Below are 25,914 nucleotides of genomic sequence, written 5' to 3' on the forward strand. Positions count from 1 at the left end.
GTTAACGTCTCTATTTTCCTCTCTCCTCCATCACAGCAAATAAAAAAACATGCCAGAAAACCATGACGCAGAGAATCAAAATTACCGAGAACTTCACCAGAGAAACAAATCATGCCTCGTTGCCCCTGTGTCGCTAATGAAGAGTCTGATCAGTGACAACTTAGCCAGAACAAATCAGTTGTGTGCAAAGGCATAGGCTTGTGTCTGGTGCTTCCTCTCCTTTGACCCATGGAAGCCGCTGATCCGCTCAGGGCCCTGAGGGTGAGCCAGCGCGAGCTGAAAGCAAGCGCAATCCTCACCCGCAGGGCCGGGCCAGCATGCTGGACTCCTCAGCGTTCTCCTGCCCGCGAGCCTCAGAGCTGCCCAACGGCCTTCAGCCTTGGTCGTGCTTGCAAGCGCTTTGACCCCGCCATGTTCCTTCTCTTTGCACTGCTCTGTGCGCTTGGAGGACTGCACGCCCTCCTGGGTAAGATTGGGAAGACTGGGAAGCCTGGATTTCCTTCTCCTTTTGCCTCGAAGCAGGGCTGGGCTCTGCCAGGAGAGCAATTTTCTATGTGGTACTCCTATGGCCTCCTATGGCCTTCGCCTTCTGATCTCCTGCTGGTGCCTTCCCCAGCATCTCTCCCCCCTCCCCACCCCCAGGCCCGGGTAGGTGACTGAGGATATTAGCCAAGGTATCTACTCCACGCATCAGGGTCTAGAGTCTTAGCAGTTGAAATGCAGCCAGTCTTCCTGGCCAGAGGTTCTAGAGGGGTGAGTCCTGCCCTCGGTTTATTCCCCAGAGTCCCAAGGAAATGGGCACTGACAGTCCTGTAGGATGGTCCTGTAGAACTGTAATGTCTACTTTTTGTTCATTTGTTTGAATCTTAGCCATTTTGAGTGTGCCCCTGGAAATCTAGTGAAAGTTGTACACCAAGGAGGGTGGGCACATCTATGGAAGTTTACTTTCAATTTGAGACCGCCATGTACTCAGAATTAAGAACTCCATGCTCAACCGAGAAGATTGTTGCCAAAAAAAAAAACAAAAAAAAACAAAAAAGCAAAAAAACACAAAAACCCATTTTCCTACTGCAGATTCTGAAGAAATATTACTGCATGTCACAGTTCCATGGAAGATAAAGTCAAATGAGAGTGAAGATTCAGAGAAGCAGGTGAACAATCAAGAATATTTGTTTTATAATTTAAAACTTTAAGTCTCTTTTTATTTACCTTTGCATTAAGTCAGATCATACTGATCTGTAGCCACTTGCAAAGGAAAATATTTCCCTGCGTTATTTTGTCTCTTAGTATATTCTGATCCTCCCTTCCCCACACTTCTGCTAACTTTTGTGCCCTTCTCATCTCTCCATTTCTTCTGACATACTTGCACACAACTTCCAAAAAATAGTAAACTCTTCTCAGGAGTAATACGGGTAGAAAAAAAAATCAGTATGAAATATGTGTAACAGTGGTCCAGCCTGCAATTATTACAAATTTGTGAATGGCCACTAAAACGACAAAAAAGAAAAAAAAATGATCTCCAGGAAAATTTTGACCCAGAAGCATCAGACTTTGTGGAGGTAATAGCCAAAGAAAGAAGGTAAGAAAAAGAAAAAAAATGTCATATTTGCCTGCATATAATGAAAAAGATTATAATAAATAAATACTAATTGGAAAAAGAAGTTGAAAATGCTTAGTTGCTATATAAAAAGAGTTAAATTGAAGGCATCCACTCTTGAATATTTTCTCAACTAAAATATTTCAAATTTGTATAGTTTTCATATTTTACATATTAAACTGGATGCCACAATAAAGGGGTTTAGATTTCCATGTTGTTAAAATGCTGTAGTCAATATATTTTATTATATTGTATTGTATTATATTATATTATATTTATTATAATAATATAAATATATTATATTTCCAGGTAACCCTGGAAAAAATTTTCAGGCTGAAGGAACAATTTTTGAAATAAAAGTTAAAAAAATTAAGAATTCATTAACTGTGTTTTGACATATAGAATTGGAGCTTATCCTGATTAAGTTCTACTACTGAACAATTATAATAAAAAATAAAATGTGTGCGAAAATGTACTTGAAAATCATAATAAAATAATTTCCTTTAGAGTAGTTGTATTTCTTATACTAATCTCATTTAATTCTTACATTAACCTTCTGAAATAGGAAATATATATACACATATATATATATATGTATATATATATATATATATATATATATATATAATACATACACACATGTATTTAGAAAAAAAGATTAAAAATGTTAAGGGCATCAAACCTATAAGCTTTAGGACATGGAATCTAATCTTTAATTTATAACTCCAATTTCATTATAAGTAAACTACTTTTTTCTGAAAAACTTCTTTGCATAAAACATGTTTTGTTTATTTTTTCTGATTTACTTCTGTTTGTACTTCTGTTTGTCACTGCATGGTCACTTTAAACTTCAAGCTGTTTACTTCAAATTGCCTGTCACAAAGCATATGGCAACATTGAGGAACATGACATAGTTTTACCTAATGTGTTCAGTATCTGTCTACATTTTTTGTATTCTATATATGGAATTCTGTAAGCTGTTTTTCCCTGTGATAGAGTATGCTAATGGTCTCCTTTGATTTCTTATAGTAGACATCCTTTATCTCTCTTATTTTCTTCCTTTAATACCTTATTATCCCAAGTCTTTAAAAAATTTTATTAGACATATGAAAGATTCTTTTTTCATACACTTTCAGTTTTTCATGACAACCACACTTTCCACTAAAACAATGGCGTGGATTTGGGGATATTACAGGAATTATGCAGAAGGTGTCCAACCCTCGAAATTTTATCTAAGTATATATGTGGAAGCCAAATAACCGTGGAAGCCGTTATTGGTATAACACTGGGAAGAATGTCCTCAGATGAGGAGAACAGTTACAGTGGGTTTATTTCCTTCTGTCAGTGCCTTCCTGCCAAAGACCATTGTGAACATAAGTGTAAGTCAAAACAAGTTAGGGTTATCGTGGTGAGAAAGAATACACAATGGGATCCATGAGGCATCTCAGCAAGAAGGTGTTAGAAAGACATTAAGATTTAGCTTTAAGGGGCTTGGTGAAGTTTTTAAGAAACAGGCTTTTGTTCTGGTTTGGATGCAGTGCAGGAAGTACAGGTGATTCTATGATTGTGTATCTTAATAAATCTTATCTAGGAGAAGGGAAGGCTAGAACAATCTTAGAGTTGTAATTGGTTAAGAAGCAACAGCTTCTCATGGTAGCCCAACAAGGAGATATTTGGTCATTTTTTTTCTGGCTTGGAACATGTTTATATTTTGCCCATATTTAAACACAGTTATGATATTGTCTTGTTTTTGTCTTGATCCATAATTGTCTCATAGTAGCTGTGTGTGATGTTGATGTTTTATGAATGTGTTTATTTTAAACTAAATCAAATCCACCTTATTGTTATTTTTTAATGGATTTTGATTTTTCTCTCATATCCAAAAACTTACCAACACTAAGTTCACTTAGGTTTCCTCCTATGATTTATTGGAGAAGTTTTATAATACGTCTATAATACTTTTTTAATGTTTGTGTAAGGTGTGAGATCTGGGTTGAGCTTCAACATTTTGACATGGGCATCCAATTTTCCCAGCACCATTAATTGAAATTCCTATCATTTCTCCACTGAAATACCTTTGCATATTAAAAAAGTCAGTTGATTATATTTTAATGGGTCTATTTATGAGCTCTTTCTCTCTCTCCTTTGGCCAATAGTATGCTGTCTTATTTATAGTAGCTTTATGGAAGATCTTGAAAGTGAGCAATGTGATTAATTCAACTTTGTTCTTCCTTAGAATTCTGATGACTGGCTATCCAAGGTCCTTTTGAAAAGAGCTTCTCTTTTACTTATTCTTGCATATCTTCCACCTATAAGATTAGTTTGTATTTAATCTCAGAAACTTTCTTAGCTTTGATGCTTCAGATATATCCGATCTCTTATAATAATAATTTACTTAAAAAACAACAATTAAATTTTCATTTATATGATCTATAGTTGGATCATTTCCATATTTGTCTGTCAGCAGGTTAGCAGTGTAATACATCCTGTTACTTCTCTAAGGATGTTAAGTGTACTTATTTTTCAGGTCCTGTCTTACTACTTTACATTTTTCTTAGGAATCATTTATTTCATCTGTTGAATTTGATATCTTTCCTTCTTGATGTAGACATTCCTCAGAAGTTAAATTGTTTTGTATTGTATACTTGCCATTTTAGTTGCGATCCTGTCATACTTTCTTTTGCCTCTGTTTTGCATTTGGTCTAAGATAATGTATTGGGTCTGCTATAGTACATTATAGTAGTTTTATAGGAATTACAAAGATAAGGTTTGCGTCAGTTCTGGGTTATTAGTCATCTGGTCTTCTGAAATGTGTGCTTCTTGTACTTCCTAGGCGTTTCCAGTCATAGACATCACGGACCTCTCCCAAGCTTGCAGACTCTGGGCCAGCATAAAATCGAGATCTTTTCTGAAATTGGTTTGTTTTGGAAAGAAATTATGCATTTTCTGGAATAGGTATCTGTCTGCCTTTGTGGAGATAGTCCACTGACTATAAACATACACTAAGTCTTCTCTTGTTCCTGAATGTCACCACATTAAAATGATAAGCACTGTTATAACTCAGTCCCTGTTGTATAAGAGCTCCTATTGCTGGAGCTACAGCATCGCTCCCTATCTTGTTTCTTGGGTCCTTTCTTCCTCAGTTTTATATGTTAAGAATTGCTAAGTGGCGCTAGGTGAATACAGTAGTATGTGTATGTTTATGTTTTACATACATACATATATATAATGTAAATTTGTTATTTCATTATAATTGGTGTAGAATGTAAGCCTATAGTCATGTCTTTCATCTTGACCTGTAAAGTTATGTTTTTTTCTAAATAGAAGCAATTAATGTATAGTATTAATAATGCTAAATTATATATTTTTTCAGAAGGTAGTCTTCATTTTTTCTTTTCAAAAAGCCAACCCTATACATTAAATTCATCACCCTATCCTAAATTTACCAGAATAATAGATTCTTACTATTGAGAATAATAAATTCTGAAGAATACATTGATTTTCTAAATGGGCCCTGTCTTTTTATAAATTGAGGTAATATTGGAATATAACATTATGTAGGTTTCAGATATCCAATATTATCATTCAACATCTCTGTGCACTGCAAATTGATCATCACAAAGAGTCTAGCTACCATCCATCGCCATACAAATTATCCCCTTTACCTATTTTTCCCACTCTTGACCTTCTTTACCCTCTGGTAACCACCAATCTATTCTCTCTACCTATGAGTTTTGTTTTGTTTCCTTTAATTTTGTTCCTTCATTTGTTTTGTTCTTATACCATGTATAAGTGAAATCATATACTATCTGTCTTTCTCTGTCTGACTTATTCCTCTTAGTATACCTTCAAGGTTCATTCATGTTGTTGTAAATGGCAAGGTTTCATTTTATTTGTGGCTGAGTAATATTCCATTGTGTATGTGTATTCACATATATATCACATCATCTTTATTCATCTATTTTTAAGTTTACTTATTTATTTTGAGAGAGAGAGAGAGCACAAGCAGGGGTGGGGCAAAGAGAGAGGACCCCAAGCAGGCTTTACACTGTCAGCATGGAGCCCTGCATGGGGCTTGAACTCATGAACTGTGAGATAATCACCTGACCTGAGATCTAGAGTCAGATGCTTAACTTATTGAGCCACCTAGGTGCCCCCATTGATGGACATATAGACTGTTTCCATTTCTTGGCTATTATAAATAATGTTGCAGTGAACATAGAGGTGCATATATCTTTTTGAATAAGCATTTTTATATTATTTGGATAAATATCCAGCAGTGGAACAGAGGGATATGTGGCAGTTGTATTCTTAATTTTTTGAGGAATCTCTGTACTATTTTCTATACTGGCTGCATTAATTTAGATTTCTACCAAAAGTGTACAAGTGTTCCCTTTTCTCCACATCCTCTCCAACAATAGTTATTTCTTGCCTTTTTTATAATGGCCATTCTAATTGGTGTGTGATAATATCTCATTGTGGTTTTGATTTGCATTTCCCTGATAATAGTGATGTTGAACATCTTTACATGTTCCTGTTGGCCATCTATATGCTTTTTTTTTGTGAATAGTCTATTCAGATCCTCTGCCCATTTTTAATCAAATTTTGTTGTTGTTGCTGAGTTGTGTGAGCTCTTTGTATATTTTGTAGATTAACCCCTTATTAGATGCATGACTTGAAAATGTCTTCTCCCATTTAGTAGGCCAACTTTTCATTTTAATGATGGTTTTCTTTGCTGTGCAAAAGCTTTCAGTTTCATATAGTCCCATTTGTTTACGTTTGCTTTTGTTCACCTTGCCTTTGGAGTCTGATCCACAAAAGCATTGCTGAGACCAATGTCACGGAGCTTACTGCCTATGTTTCCTTCAAAGAATTTTATAATTTTAGGCCTTACATTCAAGTCTTTAATCCAGTTTGAATTAATGTTTGTGTATTGTGTAAGAGAGTGGTCTAGTTCCATTCTTTTGCATGTGGCTAACCAGTCTTCCCAACATTATTTACTGAAGGGACAGTCCTTTCTCCATTGTGTTCTTGGATGCTTTGTCATAAATTAATTGTCCATATGTATATAGATTTATTCCTGGGGTCTCCGTTCTTTTCCATTGATCTGTGTGTCTGTTTTTGTGCCAGTGCCATATTGTTTTGATGGCTACAGCTTTAAAATATATTTTGAAATTAAGGAGAGTAATACCTTTGGTTTTGTTCTTTTTCTTAAGATTGCTTTGGCTATCAGGGATCTTTTGTGTGTTCATACAAATTTTAGAGTCATTTGTTCTTGTTCTGTAAAAATGATGTTACAATTTTGATAAGGATTGCATTGAATCTATAGATAGCTTTGGGTAGTAGGGACTTTTTTTTTGGCACATGAAAATTTTTTACTATCATGTTTTCACCATCAAAACTTATGATCTTGGTCTTTCCTTCTTGCCTTTGTGTAAGGCCAAAAGAAAGATGCTGGCTACTTTGACAGCCTTAAAGCAAACTCCAGGAATGTCACTAACAGCATGACCTTTGCAACCAAATCTAACAACCAGAACTTCATCATTTTCCTCAATAAAATTCAAACAACAATCATTGGATAAAAAGGCTGTGATTTTTTAGCCTTTCTTGATCAGCTGGACCCTGAGACACTTCCTGATGGCTAAATTTAGCTATTTGGTTTCAACACCTACTTTTTCCAGTACAATTCCCTTTGCATGGGAAGCACCTCCAAAAGGGTTGGCATTCAGGGCTGTGTCCAGATAGGCCTTCATGTACTTTGATCATGCCTCTTCTGATGCATTGGTGGCTGTGAGCTTCCTGGCAGTATGAAAACTGCTACACTTGCCCATCCTGCCAGTATCATGGGCCTGAACAAAAGAGGTAGCAGGGACATTTTACCAAGATTAATTATTCTAATTCACAAGCACAGAACATCTTTTCATTCATTTGTGTCTTCTTCAATTTCTTTTATCAATATATTATAGTTCTCTGTGTACAGATATTTTACCTCTTTGGTAAAATTTGTTTCTAGATATTCTTCTTGATATTGTTTTTTTTTTTTAATTTATCTTTCTGGGAGTTCATTATTTGTATATCTAAATTTAACAGATTGCACAAGTAATTTTATATTCTGCAACTTTACTTAATTTATTCATTCTAATATTTTTGTTTTGGTGGCGTCTTTGTATATATGATCTCATGTCAATTGCAAAGAGTGACATTTTTATTTATTCTTTTTCATTTTGGATGCCTCTTATTTCCTTTTGTTGACTAATTGCTGTGGCTAAGACTTCCAGTACTATGTAGAATAAAAGTGGTGAGTGTGGGGATCCTTATCTTCTTCCTGAACTTCAAGGAAAAGTTTTCAGGTTTTCCTCATTGAGTAAGATGTTAGTTATAGGTTAGTCATATATGGCCTTTATTATGCTGAGGTGCATTTCTCCTATCAGCACTTTTCTGACAGCTTTTATCATAATTGGAGTTGAATTTTATTCAATGCTTTTTGGGCATCTATGGAGATGATCATATGATTTTCATCCTTCATTTTGTTAATATTGTATATCACTTTGATTGCAAATGTTGAAACATTCTTGCAACCCTGGAATAAATCCCACTTTATTTTGGTGTTTGATCATTTTAATGTATTGTTGAATTTGCTTCCTAATAATTTTTGCATCTATGTTGATCAAAGATAATGGCTTATAATTTTCTTTTTCATGGTGTCCTTCTTGGTTTTGCTATCACAGTAATGCTGGCCTCACAAAATGTATTTGGAAGTGTTTCCTGCTATTTAAGCTTTTGGAAGATTTTAAGAAGAATACATGCAAAATCTTTTTTTTTTTCTTGTTTTGAATGTATTCACAGTGACCCATATGATCCTGGACTTTTGTTTGTTGGGAGATTTTTGATTACAGATTCAGTCTCCATACTAGTAATCAGATTGTCTGTTACTTCATGATTCAGTTTTAGAAAATTGTATGTTTCAAAGAATTTATACACTTCTAGGTTGTCCAATTTGTTGGTGTGTAATTGTTCATAATAGTCTCTTATGATTTTTTAGATTTCTGTGCTGTCAGTTTTAACTTCTCTTTGATTTCTGATTTTATTAGTGTCTTCTTTTTTGTTGTTGCTTTTGTTTGTTTTGTTTTGGTTTTGGGTGTTTTGTTTTTTGTTTTTTTGTTTTTTTTTTTTGGTTAGTCTAGCTAAAGGTTTGTCCATTTTGTTTTATTTTTTTTCAAAGAACCAGCTCTTAGTTGCATTGATCTCTTCCATTTTTTGTCTCTTTTTATTTATTCCTCCTCTGATCTTTATTGTTTTCTTTCTTCTACTGACCTTGGGCTTTGTTTGTTTGTTTTCTAACTCCTTCAGATATAGACTTAGACTTATATAGTAGGACTGTATTGCTGTGATCTTTCCTTTTAGAACCACTTTTGCTGCATCTCAAGGATTTTGATATGTTGTATTTCTGCTTTCATTCATGTCTAGGTATTTTTTCTTTGATTTCTTTCTTTAAAAATGTTGCTTATTTATTTTTGAAAGAGAGAATGTGTGTGCACGAGTGAGGTAGGGACAGAGAGAGAATCCCAAGTAGGCTCTATGATGTCAATGCATAGGCCAATGCCACTGTTGAACCCACGAACTGTGAGATCATGACCTGAGCCAAAACAAGAGATGCTTAACTGACTGAGCCACCCATCTCTTTGATTTATTTGTTTGACCCATTGAATGTTTACTAGCATGTTGTTTAATCTCCACATATTTATAGTTTTTTTCCAGTTTTCTTCTTCTAATTGACTTTTATACCATCTCATTTGGAAGAGATCCTTGATATGATTTCAGTATTTTGATGATGTCTTGTTTTGTAGTCTAACATGTGATATGTCCTGGAGTATGTTTTATGTGGATTTGAGAAGAATGCATATTCTGTTGCTTTTGGATAGAATATTCTGTGTAGCACTATTGTCTGTTTGGTTTAATGTTTTTTAAGACAGATGTTTCCTTATTGATTTTCTATCTAGTTGATCTATCCACTGAGATAAGTGGGGGTTAAATTCCCTGCTATTACTATATAGCTTTTAATTTCTCTGCTTAAATATGTTAATATTTCTTTATGTGTCCTGGTGCTTCTATGTTGGGTGTGTATATATTTATAAATGTTATATCTTCTTGTTAAATTGACCCCTTTATCATTACGTAAAGTCTTTCTTTATTATTACAGTCCTTGTTTTAGAGTCTATTTTGTTGGCTATGAATATAGGTATGCCAGCTTTTTTGTTTGTTTCCATTCCATGGAATATCTTTCTCTATCCCTTCACTTTCAGCTTGTGTTTGTCCTTTCTTCTGAAATTAGTCTTATGTGTGTAGAACACAGATGAGTCTTGTTTTTTTTAATCCATTCAACCATTTTATGTCTTTTGATTTTAAGGTCCATTTACATTTAAAGTCATTATTGATAGACATGTAGTTATTGCCATTTTGCTAAAGGTTTTCGGGATATTCCTTTCTTCTTCTATTTCTCTCTTCCCTAGTGGTTTGATGTCTTTTGTTAGTGTTATGTTTATATTTCTGTCTCATTTTCTTTTGTGTATTTACTTTTGGTATGTATGTGTGATTGTTGTGAGGTTTACATATAATTTCCTATGTTATATGAGTTGAGTTGACAGCAAATTAAATTTAAACACATTCCAAAACTTTCCATTTTTCTCCTCCTGTCGTGTTTTATATTTTTATGGCACATTTGCATCTTTTATATTAGGTGCACTCTAACTAATTATTATGGTTTTAGCTAGTTTTACCATATTTTTCTTTTAACCTTCATATTTGCTTTATAAGTGATTGATCCACTATCTTTACTATGCATTTACCTTTTCCAAAGAGCTTTGTTACTTTCATATGTTTACCTGTTATTAGTTGTTGTCATTTCTTTTCAGTTTAGAGAAGTCCTTCAAACATTTCTTTTCAGGCCATTTTAGTGGTGATGAACTGCTTTAGGTTTTGCTTAACTTGAAAACTTAATCTCTTTATTCAGTTCTGAATAATAGCCTTACCAGGTAGAGAATTGTTGGTTGAAAATTCTTCCACTCCGCACTTTGAATATGTCATTTTACTGTCTTCTGGCTTGCATTATGCTGATTTATGAGATTAGATTTACAAGATTTCCTTGCATATAGTACATTGTACTTCTTTTGCTGCTTTTAAGAGTCTCTCTTTATTTTTAAACTTAACCATTTTAACTGTATTATATCTTGGTGTGGATCTGTTTGGGTTTATTTTATTTGGGACTGCTTAGCCTTCCTGAACCTGTTTCCTTCCTTAGATTAGGGAAATTTCTGTCATTATTTCTTCAATTAAGTTTTTGGCCCGTTCTCTCTTTGCTTCTTCTGGGATCACTATAGTTTAAGTATTATTCCACTTGATGTTGTACTTAAGGACTCTTAGTTATCTTCATTTTTTAGCTCTTTTTTTTTCCTGGTCTCTCTGGGTGAGTTCTGCTGCTCTGTTTTCCAGCTCAGTGATCCAGTCTTTGGCCTCGTTCTGTGTGCTGTTGAACTCCTCTAGTGTAGTTTTCAGTTTAGTTATGTCCTTATTTAGCTCTTTGACTTCTGTTTAGAACCTTCTTATATTTCCTGTCTCTTTGTTGAGGATCTCACTGTGTTCATCTACTCTTCTTCCAAGTTTGGTGAACATCTATATGACCATTACTTTTAACTCTTTATCAGGTTGATTGCTCATCTCCATTTCATTGAAGTCTTATGTTTTTTTTTCTTTCATTTGGAACATATTTGCCTGTCTCTTCATTTTTCCTTATTTTCTGTGTTTGTTCCTATGTATTAGACAAATCAGCTACATCTCCTAATCTTGAAGGAACAGCTTTTTGTAGTTCTAACAAGAACCCTGAAAGCACAGTTCCCTCTGACCACTAGAGTAACATGCTCAAGGGATATCATCCTTAAGGTATATGCTCTGCACACCTATCTGCAGTGCATGGGTGCTCAGAGCTGGTATCCAGCATAGGTACATCATATAGTGGCACTGAGGTCCAAAGGTGAGTTGGGCTGGTGCCTGGCATGGCTGTATAGTATGGCTGTGATGCCATAGTGTGGACATGGTTCTTACAGCCCAAAGACTGTAGCAGGTTAGAGAGATATTCCAAAATGGTGCCCACCAGCACTGACATTAGCAAAGTAGGATGATGTTGCAGATGTGGCACCCACCAGTTTCTCTGTCCCCAGAGAAAGTTCCAACAGTTTACTGCTTCTTTGGCAAGTGCTTTAAGTTTAGTAAATGGGTCTTTTCACATATGGTCCAGGTGCTTTTCAAATTAGCATTTTTTGCTCTGGGTCCCAGGTTTAGTGATTCTGCATGTGATCTTTTTAAGAGTGGGTTCTCCATGCTCTACAGTTCTATAGTTTTCCTGGATGTAATAGCTATTGTTTTTCAAACCTCAGCATTTAGGGGGCTCATCTCTCTTAGGTAGGGTCTAACAATTTAGCTATCTGTTGTATAGCACAAACCTCTGACTCCTTGGTATTTTTGTTTCCCATCCCGATTATGTTTCACCCTGCTTGAGTAGGTTTTGTTTTGTTTTGTTTTGTTTTTCGGCAACGTGGTGTCTCTCCCTCTCTTATCCATCTCAATGCTGTCTTTTTTGTCTTTTGCTAGAGTCTCTGTGCATCCCGTTTTCCAGTCTTTTTCAGAATAAATTACTCCATATGTAGTTGTATATTGGTTGTAACCATGGGAGGAAGGAGTTCATGATCTTCTGATATTGTTATCTTGAACCCATTTCCCCAAATGAATTGTTTCATTTACATGAGACAAAAATAGTATTTCAGTTTATATATTTCTGATTTACTAAATCATCTTTATTTATTTGCTTTATTTTAGGTGATTTATGTCATTACAATTGATGAAAAACCATACACTCTGCATCTCAGAAAACAGTAAGATGTAATTTTCCATTAAAGCTTAGATTTTAATTTTAAATATATTTTTTAATTTTTTTAATGTTTTTATTTATTTTTGGGAGAGAGACAGAGAGAGAGAGAGAGAGAGTGAGAGCATGAGCAGGGGAAGGGCAGAGAGAGACAGAGGGAGACACAGAATCCAAAGCAGACTCCAGGCTCTGAGCTATCATCACAGAGCCTGACTCAGGGCTCGAACCCACAAACTGTGAGATCATGACCTGGGCCAAAGTCGGGCGCTTAACCGACTAAGCCACCCAGGTGCCCCTAATTTTAAATATTTTTGTACGCTGTTTAAATTAAAGAATGCAATATAATGTAGACTGTCTTTCTATTTTTCAATCAAGATTAATTACATCTTGAATAATAGAAGAGTAGAATGATGTATAATAGAATGTTATATTTTAATTTTCTAGCTTATTATTTTCAAATTAAAAAATAAGCTACTTATTTCTAGATCTTCAACTGAGTATAAAGCCATTGAATCCAAGAACTGTAATTTATGTATTAAATAAATATGTCTGATGTGAAATCAAACATGGTTACACATCAAGTGGTTTATTGGTGGAAAAGTCAATGGCATACATTTTATGAATGTATTAATTATATATGTATTTATTTTTAACAAGTCTATTGGGTACATTCATGTATCACAAAACTCACTCAACTGTATAATGCAATAACTTTACACTGTGCAGCACTGCAACCATCAAACATAAATCAGTTGTAGAATGTTTCATATCCTGCATAAGATCCTCACGCTGTTTCATATTTAATCTCTGTGTTCATCCACAACTACAGGCAACTATCAATCTATTTTGTGTCTCCTAATTTGCATTTTCTCAGCATTTCATGCGAGTGGAATCAAACAGCCTTTTCTTTGCCTGCATCTTTGAAAATATATATTTGTAACAACTGCATTTTGTCTGCCTGCATCTCTGTAGTTGAACAAGGATAAAGAAAACTACCCACTTAATTTATGACTGTTCCCATCTAATTCATGACCATTAAACTCATGTTGGTTTTTAATGTCTGTACAACTCCACTGAAATATTTTTTGATAAGACCATCAATGATCTTTACGTTGCTGAATGCCAGTCATGTTTTAGGTTTCATTTTTCTTTACCAAATGGCAGCATCTTGTGTAGCTTATCAGAATCTCCTCAGAAAATACTTTCTTCATCTGGCTTCATTTCTTCATTTGGCCAGAACACTGTGGACTCCTGGTTTAACTTTTACCATTGTGTTTACTCTCTCAGTTTTATTTGGCTATTTGTTTCAACTTGTTTGTTTTTTATATTCTTCTTCATCTTTCCAATCTTAGAGTACTCCATGGTACTTTTCTTGAATCTTGTTTTTCCCTAGCTACATTTAATGACCTTATTATTTCATCCTTTCTTGTAGCTTTAATATTGATTACCTCCAAGTTATATCCCTACTTTATTCCTCTCCAATGGACATCATATTCATTTATCTGACTACTTATTTGATTATCAAGTGTTTGCTAGAATTCTCATACTTAACATATCCAAAATGTACAGCTGATCCTCCCTCAAAATTTATCCTTCCTACAGTCATCTAAGCAAATGGCAATTCTATTCTTCTAGTTTCTCAAAACAAAATCTTGGAGCCGTCCTTGATATCTTTTTTTTCTTCTGTTTTCCCTCACAATGGATTATTAATCCCAGTGGATTATTAAATTCCAAGTGTTCAGTCTTCAAAATATACCCATAATTGAACCTCCACCACTGCTAACTGTCTTAATTCAAGTCACAATCATATCTTGCCTGGATGATTGTAAGATCCTAACTGCTTTCTCTGCTTCTACTTACTTGCCCTACAGATAATTCTCAACAAGCATTCAATCTGACTCTATTAAAATGTTGGTCTGAAGGGTCCCTGACTGGCTCAGTAAGAAGAGCATGTGACTCTTGATCTTATGAGTTTGAGCCCCACATAGGGTGTAGAGATAAATAAGTAAAACTTAAAAAAATAAAGTATCAATCTGATCATATCATTTATTTGTTCAAAATCTTCTCATCTCTGTGACACCATCTCTTACTACTGTCTCTCATCTTCAATCAGGATTTCATTCCAGTCACATCTTCCCCTAGCTGTTCTTTATATATAGAATGCATATTTTGGCCTCATGATCTTTGGATTTTCTCCTAACTCTGTCTGGAGTAACATATCTATGCAAATCCATGTGGCCTGTTTTTAGGTCTCTACTCAATCTATTCAGTGAGCTTTTCTATGCTATTTACACTTTGCAGCCTATCTACACTTTGCAACCTATCTACACTTTGCAACCAACTTCCTTCACCCAGGCCTTATTTAATAACATGCTTAACATCTAACATGCTAGCAGTGTGTGTCCTTTATTGTCATGAAAACCAGTGGTTTTGTCTTTTGTTTACTGCTGTATCCTAATGCCTAGAAGAGGATCTGTCAGTAGGCACTCAGTAAATATATGTTGGATGAAGATATACACAGGCACACACTGATACAGAGGATTTCAGTCTGTTCCAGTGTTAAGAAAAGCTGAACTTTCTGATATGCTAGTTCTGTCAATTTAAACTGTTATGCCACACTAAAATTACTCTAATTAAAGCATATTATTATATAAATCCAGTATATTTCACATTTATCTTTATTATAGTAATGTTTATATTCCTATTAAGTTCATGACCGACCATTTTTTATTTTTGTTTTTCTTAGCTCATTCTTATCCCAGAACTTTTTGGTTTATACATATAATGAAACTGGATTTTTGCATTCAGAGTCATCATATTTTAAGGTAAGCTTAAGATGGCTTAGATATTTATTATCATATGTTTATTGAAGTGGCCATACCATTATCATTGGGATATGTTTGTTCCGTGAGGACAATTTAATACAAATATTTTATTCCATATAATTGACCTGTTATGTGGTTGATTGTTGTACATAAAAATAGAGAAATGGAGCTAAGATGGTGGAGGACCACTAAGCTTGTCTCATCCCTTGAACACAGCTAAATAGTTATCAAATCATTCTGAACACAGCAGACCAAAACACACCCAGGGTCTAGTTTTTTGTTTCCTGCTTTTTGTGTTTGTTCTGTTTGTTTGTATGTTTTTTTTTTCTTCCTTTTTTTTCCTTGTCTTTGCTCTTTTCTTTTCTGGACAAAATGACAAGATGGAGAAACTCACCCTAAAAGAAAGAACAGAACTCATGGCCAGGGATTTAATCAACACAGATATAAGTAAGATGTCTGAACTAGAATATAAAACCGCAATTATGGGGTGCCTGCGTGGCTCAGTTGGTTAAGCATCTGACTCGTGGTTTCAGTTCAGGTCATGATCTCACGGTTTGTGAGTTCAAGGCCAACATTGGGCTCTCCACTTTCAGTGCAGAGCCTGCTAGGGATTCTCTCTCTCTCTCTCCCCCTCTCTCTGTCCTTCATGAATTCTCTCTCTCTCTCTCTCAGAATAAATAAATAAACTTACATATATAAATAAAACCACGATTATAATAATATTAGCTGTGGTTGAAAAAGCATAGAAGATACCAGAGAATCCTTTTCTGAAGAGATAACTAGAATCTAGTCAGGCTGAAATTAAAAAATCTATAACCTACATACAATCTCAATGGATGCCATGATTGTGAGGGTGGATGAAGCAGAGTAGTGAATCAGTGATATAGAAGATAAAATTATGGAAAATAATGAAGCTGAAAGAAAAGGAATACAAAGGCCAAATATCATGATACAGCAATTAGAGAACTCAGCAACCTATTAAAGAGGAAGGACATTTTGTATCATAGAAGTTCCAGAAGATGAAGAGAGAGAAAAAGGGGCAGAAGGTTTGTTTATGTGAACAAATTATAGCTGAAAACTTCCCTTATCTGGGGAAGGACATAGACATCAAAATCCAAGAACAGAAAACTCACATTAAATTCAACAGAAGCTGGGGCACCTGGGTGGCTCAGTTAGTTAAGTGTCCAACTTTGGCTCAGGTCATGATCTCATGGTCTATGGGTTCAAACCCCGCATCAGGCTCTGTGCTGACAGCTTGGAGCCTGGAGTCTGTTTTGGATTCTGCGTCTCCCTCTGTCTCTGCCTCTCCCCTGCTCATGCTCTCTCTCTGTCAAAAATGAATAAATGTTAAAATAAATTGAAAAAAATTCAACAGAAGCTGACCATCAGCAAGCCATATCATAGTCAAATTCACAAAATACTCAGACAAGTAAAGAATCCTGAAAGCAACAAGAGAAAAAAAATTCTTAAACTACAAGGGAAGACCAGGTTTACAGAAGATTTATCAACAGAAACTTGGCAGGCCAGGAGGGAGTGGCGGGATATTTTCAATGTGCTAAGTGGGAAAAAAATGCAGCCAAGAATTCTTTATCCAGCAAAGGGGTCGTTCAGAATAGAAGTTTCTCAGACAAACAAAAACTAAGAAACTTTGTGACCACTAACCCAGCCCTGCAAGAAATTTTAATGGGGACTGTTTGAGTGGAGAAAAGACAAAACAAAACAAAAAAGACCAAAAGTAACAAAGATGAGAAAGGACAAGAGAACATCACCAGAAACATCAACCCTACAGGCAACACAATGGCAGTAAATTCATGTCTTTCTATACTTCCTCTAAATGCCAATGGGCTAAACGCTCCAATAAAAAAACATAGGGTATCAGAATGGATAAGAAACAAGACCCATCTCTATATGCTGTTTATAAGAGACTCATTTTAGACCTAAAGACACCTCCAGATTGAAAGTAAGTAGATAGAGAACCATCTATCATGTTAATGGTCATCAAAAAAGGAGCTGGAGTAGCCATACTTATATCAGACAAAATAGACTTTAAAACAAACACTGTAAGAAGAGATGAAGCAGGACATTATATCATAATTAAGGGATCTGTCCATCAAGAAGATCTAACAATTATAAATATTTTTGCCCCCACCTTGAGAGATCCCAAATATAGAAATCAATTATAACAAACATAAAGAAACTCTTTCATAATAATAAAATAATAGTAGGGGGCTTTGACAACCACTCACAGTAATGGGCAGATAATCTAAGCGTATCAACAAGGAAACATTGGATTTGGAAAACACACAGCACCAGATAGACTTAACAGAAATATTGAGAACATTTCATCCTAGACAGCAGAATACACATTCATTTCAAGTGCACATGGAACATTCTCCAGAATAGATCACATACTGGGTCACAAATCAGCTGTCAATAAGTACAAAATGATCAAGATAATACCATGAATATTTTTAGAACAAAACACTATAAAACTTGAAGTCAACCAGAAGAAAAATTTGGAAAGCCCTCATATACACAGAAGTCAAAGAATATCCTATTAAAGAGTGAATGGGTTAACTAGAAGATTAAAGAGGAAATTAAAAAATACACGGAAGTCATGAAAATGAAAACACAGCAGTCCAAAACCTTTGGGGTAAGCAAAGCAGTCATGAGAAGAAAGTATATTGCAATTCAGACCTGTCTCAAGAAGCAAGAAAGGTCCCAAATACACAACCTAATCTTATACCTGAAGGAGCTAGAAAAGGAGCAGCAAATAAAGCCTAAAGCCAGCAGAAGAAGGGAAATAATAAAGCAGAAATAAATGGTATAGAAACAAATGAACAAAATACCCAGGGAACAATAAAACTAGGAGCTGTTTTTTTTAAAGAATAAACAAGATTGATAACCCCCTAGCCAGCCTTATCAAAAATAAAAAAGAAGGACCCAAATAGATAAAATTATGAATTAAAGAGGATGATTACAAGCAACACCACAGAAATACAATTATAAGAGAATACTTTGAAAAATTATATGCCAACAAACTGGGAAATCTGGAAGAAATGGACAAATTCCTAGAAACTCACAAAGTACCAGCACTGAAACAGGAAGAAATAGAAAATTTGAACAGACACATAACCTGCAAAGAAACTGAATCAGTTATCAAAAATCTCACAACAAACAAGAGTCCTGGACCAGACAGCTTCCTAGGAGAATATGAACAGACATTTAAAGGAGAGTTAATACCTATTCTTCTGAAGCAGTTCCAAAATAAATAGAAATGGAAGGAAAACTTCCAAACTTATTCTACGAGGTCAGCATTACCTTGATTCCAAAATCAGACAAAGACCCCACTAAAAAGGAGAATTATAAGCCAATATCCTTGGTGAACCTGGATGAAAAACTTTTCAACAAGATACTAGCAGATCAAATCTAACAGTACTTCAAAAGAATTATTCACCATGATCACGTAGGGCTTATTCCTAGGCTGCAGAGGTGGTACAGGTTTGCAAATCAATCAATGGGATACATCACGTTAATAAAAGAAAGGATAAGAACGATATGATCCTCTCAATAGATGCAGAAAAAGCATTTGACAAAATACAGCATCCATTGTAGATAAAACTCCTCAACAACGGAGGTATGGGTGGAACACTCCTCAACATCATAAAGGCCATATACAAAAGACCCACAGCTAATATCACCTTGAATGAGGAAAAACAGGGATCTTTTCTTCTACAGTCAGGATCAAGACAGGGATGTCCAGTCTCACCACTGTTATTTAAGATACTACTGGAATTCTTTGCCTCAGCACTCAGACAACAAAAATAAATAAAAGTCATCCAAATTGGCAAGGAAGAAGTCAAACTTTTACTAATTGTAGATGACATCATACTCTATGTAGAAAACCTGAAAGATTTCAAAAAAAATGTTAGAACTAATACATTAATTCACCAAAGTCACAGGATATATTATCAACCTGCAGTAATGTGTTGCATTTCCATACACCAATAATGAAGCAGCAGAAATAGAAATCAAGGAATTGATCCCATATACAATTGCACAAAAAATAATAATATACCTCGGAATAAACCAAAGAGGTAAAAAGTCCTGCACTCTGAAAACTATACAACAATTATGAAAGGTATTGGGCATATTGAAGAGGACAAACAAAAAATGGAAAAGTATTCCATGCTCATAGATTGGAAGAACAAACATTGTTAAAATGCCTATACTACCCAAATCAATCTACACATAATGTAATCCCTATCAAAATACCATCTGCATTCTTTGCAGAGCTAAAACCAACAATCCTAAAATTTGTATGGAAACAGAAAAGGCCCCAAATATCCAAAGCAATTCTGAAAAACAAACTGGAGGCATCACAATTCTGGCATCAAGCTATATTACAAAGCTATATTCATCCAGACAGTATGGTGCTGCCACAAAAAAACAGACATGTAGATCAATGGAACAGAATTAAAAACTCAGAAATGGACCCACAACTATATGGTCAACTCATCTTTGACAAAGCAGGAGAGAATATCCAATGGAAAAAAAGCAGTCTCTTCAACAAATGCTGTTGGGAAAACTGGATGGCAACATGCAAAAGAAAGAAACTGGACCACTTTTTTACACCATACAAAAAATAAATTCAAAATGGATGAAAGACCTAAATGTGAGACAGGAAACCATCAAAATCCTAGAAGATAATACCACCGCAGCAACCTCTTTGACCTTGGCTATAGCAACTTCTACCTAGTCACATCACCAAAGGCAAGGGAAACAAAAGCAAATATCAACTATTGTGACTTTATCAAGATAAAAAACTTCTCCACAGCAAAGGAAAAAATCAAAAAAACTAAAAGGCAGCCTACAGAATGGAGAAAGATATTCAAAATATTCAAAATATTAAAAAATGACATATCTGATAAAGGCTTACTATCCAAAATCTATAAAGAACTTATCAAACTCAATACCCAAAATCAAACAACCCAGTAAAGAAATGGGCAGAAGACAGGAATAGACACTTTTCCAAAGAAGACATCCAGATGGCTAACAGATACATGAAAAGATGTTCAACATCACTCATCATCAGGGAAATACAAAGCAAAACCACAATGAGATGCCACCTCACACCTGTCAGAATGGCTAAAAAACCCCAGATGTTGACAAGGTTGTGGAGAAAGGGAAACCTTCTTGCACTGCTTGTGGAAATGAAAACTGGTGTAGCCACTCTGTAGAACAGTACAGTGGTTCCTCAAAAAACTAAAAGTAGAACTACTCAATGATTTAGCAATTGCACTATCAGGTGTTTACCCAAAGGATATAAAAATGCAGATTCGAAGGGGTACATGCATCCCAATGGCTATAGCAACATTATGAACAATAGCCAAGCTATGGAAAGAGCCCAAATGTCCATCAATTGATTAATGGATAAAAAAAGATGGTCTCTCTATATAATGGAGTACTACTCAACCATCAAAAAGAATGAAATCTTGTCATTTGCAACAAGTGGATGGAGCTAGAATGTATTATGCTGAGCAAAATACATCAATCAGAGAAGGACAAATACCATATGATTTTATTCATATGTGGAATTTAAGAAGCAAAACAGATGAGCTCATAGGAAGGAGAGGGAAGAGAAGAGAGAGAAATAAATAGTAGACTATTAACAATAGAGAACAAACTGAGGGTTGATGGAGAGAGGTGGGTGGGAGATGGGCTAGATGGATGAGTATTAAAAAGAGCACTTGTGAACACTGGGTATTCATGTATGTAAGTGATAAATCACTGGATTCTAATCCAATGTTGCACTGTATATTAACTAACTAAAATTTAAATTAAAAAAAAAAAGGCATGTGATGGGGCGCCTGGGTGGCTCAGTCAGTTAAGCTTCTGACTTCAGCTCAGGGCATGATCTCACAGTTCGTGAATTTGAGCCCGGCGTCTGGCTCTGTGCTGATATCTCAGAGCCTGGAGCCTTCTTCGAATTCTGTGTCTCCCTTTTCTCTGTGTCCCTCCCTGGCTCATACTCTGTCTCTCTCTCTCAAAAATAAATAAACATTAGAAAAAATTTTTAAATGGTATGTGAGAGAGATAAACTCAGGCTGAGAGTACTCATTGGCACATTGATGGTACAGAATAAACAGGACTTTCAGAAACCTTTTTTCCTTGAAACTCTGCATTAATAAATCTATCTATATATAAATCTTATTTTAATTATTTTGACATTTTTAATCTTCTGTAATGTGTGCAAATACATTTTTAATCATAAATAATTTATTTGTTTACCCTTCTATGTTGTTTTTCAGATACATTGCCATTACCAAGGATATATTGCAAATTTTCCAAATTCACTTGCAACACTCAGCATCTGTTCTGGACTCAGGTATAGCATCTTTGACATGGAAAACTAGTGGCTAGCAGACATAAATCTGGGAAGGTAAAGAGGATCCACATTCTGAAAGTTTCCTTTATGATGGCCTCACTTTTTAATATTAATATTAGTAGTTGGACTTTATTTAGTGCCTGTTCAGATGAAATCACACCAGGGAATTCTGACTGCAGGTATTATTTTAAGACACTGTGCAGAAGGGGATAGTTTCCGTAAAAGAAACTTTAGAAATAAATAATATTGTTGCAATGTTAATTGTCTCAAATAGTTATAGAAAATGATATTAACTTGTCATTTAAATAGCTGCATATTGTATTTTTTCAGTTTAGGTGTACTCAGTATCAGGCATAAAACAATTAATTAAGAAGGTACCTCAGACGTAAAAGGCAGGAATAAATGATTTTCATCAGTGTTAGTGGCAGGAGAAAGGTATTATCAGAGGAAGACTGGTCCAGAGCAAAGAAAAAAAGACTCTCCCTAACTTCCTTTTGTTTTTGTTTGCCTGATGTCTAGAATTTACTCATGTCATCTCAGAAAAATTGGCATCCATTTAATGTGGCTTTTCATAGATACCCCCTCTTTAGAGGTACACTCTGTATACCTGCTTTCCCTTATTTTAATCTCTGGAAGAAAATGACCTTTATTCCTGTGGAATTCTCAACAAGTGTCTTGATTTTCAACAAATACTTGGCCTTATTTAATAAATCTTGAATGAATATGACTACTATACAGGTAATACAAAATACTTTTAAATATATGTTGTTATTTAATATATGAACAAAACTAAGGTAGATGTGGTATCTCAGTTACCAATAGTAGACTGAAAAAATAGGAAAATAAAGTGTGTTTATAATGTGCTCCTTAGTATATTTCAAGCTGGAATTTCTATTGATTTCTTTTCTATATTTTCCATGCCTTTGCTGACATGGTTTATTTAGCGAGACATCCTAATACTTCCCTTTAGTTGTTTAGACATGGTTTCTTTTAGCGCTTTGAAATTATATAAATACCTAATTTAAAGTATTGAAATTTAACTTAGATTTAAAGTACTTTTCACATTTTAGATTATAGCTTTGTAGGGTTTTTATGTCATTGATTTCTAAATATTCAGGGGATTCCTTCAGTTTGAAAACATCAGCTATGGAATTGAGCCATTGGAATCTTCAGCAAGATTTGAGCACATAATTTATCAACTGAAAAATGATAATCAAGATATACCATGGCTAGCAGAAAATTACAGCAATATTTGGCAGAAAGACCAATCCTATAAAGATAATTTAAGCTCGCAGGTAATGTGCTAATTCAGATGTTAGGACATACTATGAAACTACTTGTGTAGAATTTTGTTCATTGTGAAAAGGAGCTACTTTTCTGTGGAGTAGAAATATCAAATTTGATATCTTCTTTCTACATCTTATAATAAGACATCCTTATTCTATCTAAAATATATGACAATTACACAACAATGTATTTCAAGCTTATACTGTATTATGTAACATTTCTTATTTTCTATTTTTATTCAAGCAAAAATACATATTACTGAGTAAAATTTAGAAATAAAGGAAGAATGAAGTCACTATATAAATAAAGTCAATAAAATAAAGTCAAGTTACCACTACCTTGGTAAAATTACTCTTTTATTTTTATATATAGTTTTACATAATACTTGAACATATCTTTCTAAAATGGATCATCATTTGTATATTATTAAGCTCTTAATTTACCTATAGGCTGCATGTAGTGTTGTTTGACAGGTGTTTTTCTTTCATCATTTTGAATGTTTTTTATTTCATTGTCTTATGGACTCCATGATTGCTGATGAAAAATTAGGTGTTATTAATCTTATTGAGGATTCCTTGTACACGATGGGCCCCTTCTCTGTTGTTTCTTTCAAGTTTCTCTCTTTATCTTTTGTTTATTGCACTTTTCTTATGATGAGTAGTTCTTTTTGAATTTATCTGAGTAGTTGTTTTTGAGTTTATCTAAATTGGAGTTCATTAAGCTTCTTTTTTGTGTAAACTAATGTTTTTCCCCTAATTTGGGAAATTTGGGGCCATTAGTTCTTGGGATATTCTTTTGCACTTTTATCTACCTCCTCACCTTCTGATACTCCCATTATGTATATGTTGGTCTGCTTGACAGTACCTCATAGGTCTATTAGATTTTGTTTATTGTGGCCCATTCATGTTTCTTTCTCTTCCTCAGATTGTATAATCTCAATAGATCTGTCTTCAAGTTCCCCAATTCTTTCCTCTCTGCTCATATCTGATGTGAAGCCTCTCTAATGGATATTTTATTTCAATTATTGTATTTTTCAATACCAGATTTTCTATTTGTTTTTTAAAATAACTTTATGCCTTTATTGACATTCCATATTTAGTCAGACATTATTAAAGTATTCTCCTTCAGTATTTATACATAACTTAATACCTAAAGTGTTTCTCTAGTAAGTCCAACATCTAATCTTCCTCAAAGACCGTTTTTATTGTTGACCTTTTGACTGTATATGGGTCATACTCTAGGTCTTTTTCACGTCTCAATTTTTTGAAAACTGAAACTAGTCATTCCAAGTAATATAATGTGATAACTCTGGAAATCACATCCCCCTCCATCAAATATTGTTGCTGATATTCATTGTAGTTGTTTGCTTTGTGAATTTTTTAACTGGTTTTCTAAAGTCTGTATTATGTGTTATGAGTAGCCACTGAAGTTTCTATTCTGTTATCTTATTGGTGGGTTAATGATCACACAGAGTTCTTTAAATGCTTGAAAACAATAAGTCTCCCAGTTTTTGCTGAGAGTCTCTCTGTGCATGTTGGAAAATGCCTTTGTCACTTGGCCAGGCAGTTACAACTGTGCCTTTCATTTCACTTTATCCTTGCACAGAGTCTCAAGATCTCTCAGAAGTGAGAGTTTAGGGTCTTTTCAGGTCTTTCCTAAGTATGTATACAGCCTTGGGCATGTATACACATGTGTGTAGTCTGTTAAATTCCCAGAAATTTGTCATAGCTTTTTAAAGCTGCATGTGGGTATCTTATTCTCCAGCTTTTCCTTTATTGGTCTACTGTTTGCCCCATGGTCATTCACTGTCCCAGACAACTATAAAGTTAAAAAAAATGCTTGTAATTGTTTAAAACAAACCCCTTTGAAAAAAGAGCTTTTCAGACTTTGTAAAATGTAATTTAGTTCAATACAGACAAACTTGAAATAGGTCTTCTAGGAACAAAATAGGTCAGGTGGTGACATTTCTTTGGAAATGAGATTTTGAAGATGTTCCAGCCATATTCTGCATTTTCTGGAGGTTGCCACTCTGCTGGTATTTACTGCAAATGTTGCTATTAGATTTCAATTAATGGGAGAAAAGACTAGGGCAAATTCAAATCCTCCATATATCACTGTTTTTACCCAGATAAGTTATTTTTATTGAACAAACACTCCCAGAAGGCTGCAGGCTATTTGTTAATTTCTAGAGATCTGAAAAAGTTGACTCTAACAATTGTCGCCAGTTCTCTTATTGGTTTTATGTAGGGGATAATTTCTGGAGTATCTCACCCTGATTTTAATTGATGTCTTTTCATTTCTTGAATTTTATATACCATGTGTTTATTATCTTTTAATGTAACATATTTTTAAATTTCCCTTGTTACTCCTCCAGTGAACCATGGGAAATTTAGAAGTGTGCATAATTGGACATTTCTAGATATCTTTCTTGGTACTTATTTCTAATTGACTTTCATCATGTTCAGATAGTGCATTTGACTTTAGTATATATGTTTCTGTATATATTCTGCAGTTGTTTTCTGTAGTGTTTTACAGATGTTAATTATGTCAAATTGTTTGTATTCTTCAAAACTTCTGTTTTCCACATTTTTTTTCCTGTAGGGGTTTTGTACTTCATGTCTGCTGTCCCAGCATCCTTCTTTGGGGCATTTTTGAGCTTTGTTCTGCATTTTTCATTTATAAGTGACTTGTCATTTTTTTTTTTAGAAAGAAAGAGAGCATGTGTTCATGTGCACAAGTGGGGGAGGGACATAGGGTGAGGGAGAGAATCTTAAGCAGACTTTATGTCCAGCATGGAGCCCTACGTGGAGCTTGATCTCATGATCATGAGATCATGACCTGAGCTGAAATCAAGAGTTGGATGCTTAACTGATTGACCCACCCAGGCACCACTGATATG

The 25,914-nt window shown here is 34.6% G+C and overlaps 1 protein-coding gene across 1 annotated transcript in view; it reads left to right on the plus strand.

The window, feature by feature from the left end:
• Positions 1-228: 228 nt before the first annotated feature.
• The window catches only part of ADAM18 (ADAM metallopeptidase domain 18), a 141,537-nt gene continuing 115,851 nt past the window's right edge, over positions 229-25,914 (plus strand). The window contains exons 1-6 of the mRNA XM_019440715.2: positions 229-466; positions 1,075-1,151; positions 12,467-12,522; positions 15,262-15,340; positions 21,652-21,728; positions 22,846-23,023. Of these exons, the coding sequence (XP_019296260.2) occupies positions 229-466; positions 1,075-1,151; positions 12,467-12,522; positions 15,262-15,340; positions 21,652-21,728; positions 22,846-23,023 (705 nt within the window). The remainder of the gene's footprint in view (positions 467-1,074; positions 1,152-12,466; positions 12,523-15,261; positions 15,341-21,651; positions 21,729-22,845; positions 23,024-25,914) is intronic.

This window comes from Panthera pardus, unplaced genomic scaffold (genome assembly GCF_024362965.1).
Source record: "Panthera pardus isolate Hobbes unplaced genomic scaffold, ASM2436296v1 HiC_scaffold_13, whole genome shotgun sequence".
Lineage (NCBI taxonomy): Eukaryota > Metazoa > Chordata > Mammalia > Carnivora > Felidae > Panthera > Panthera pardus.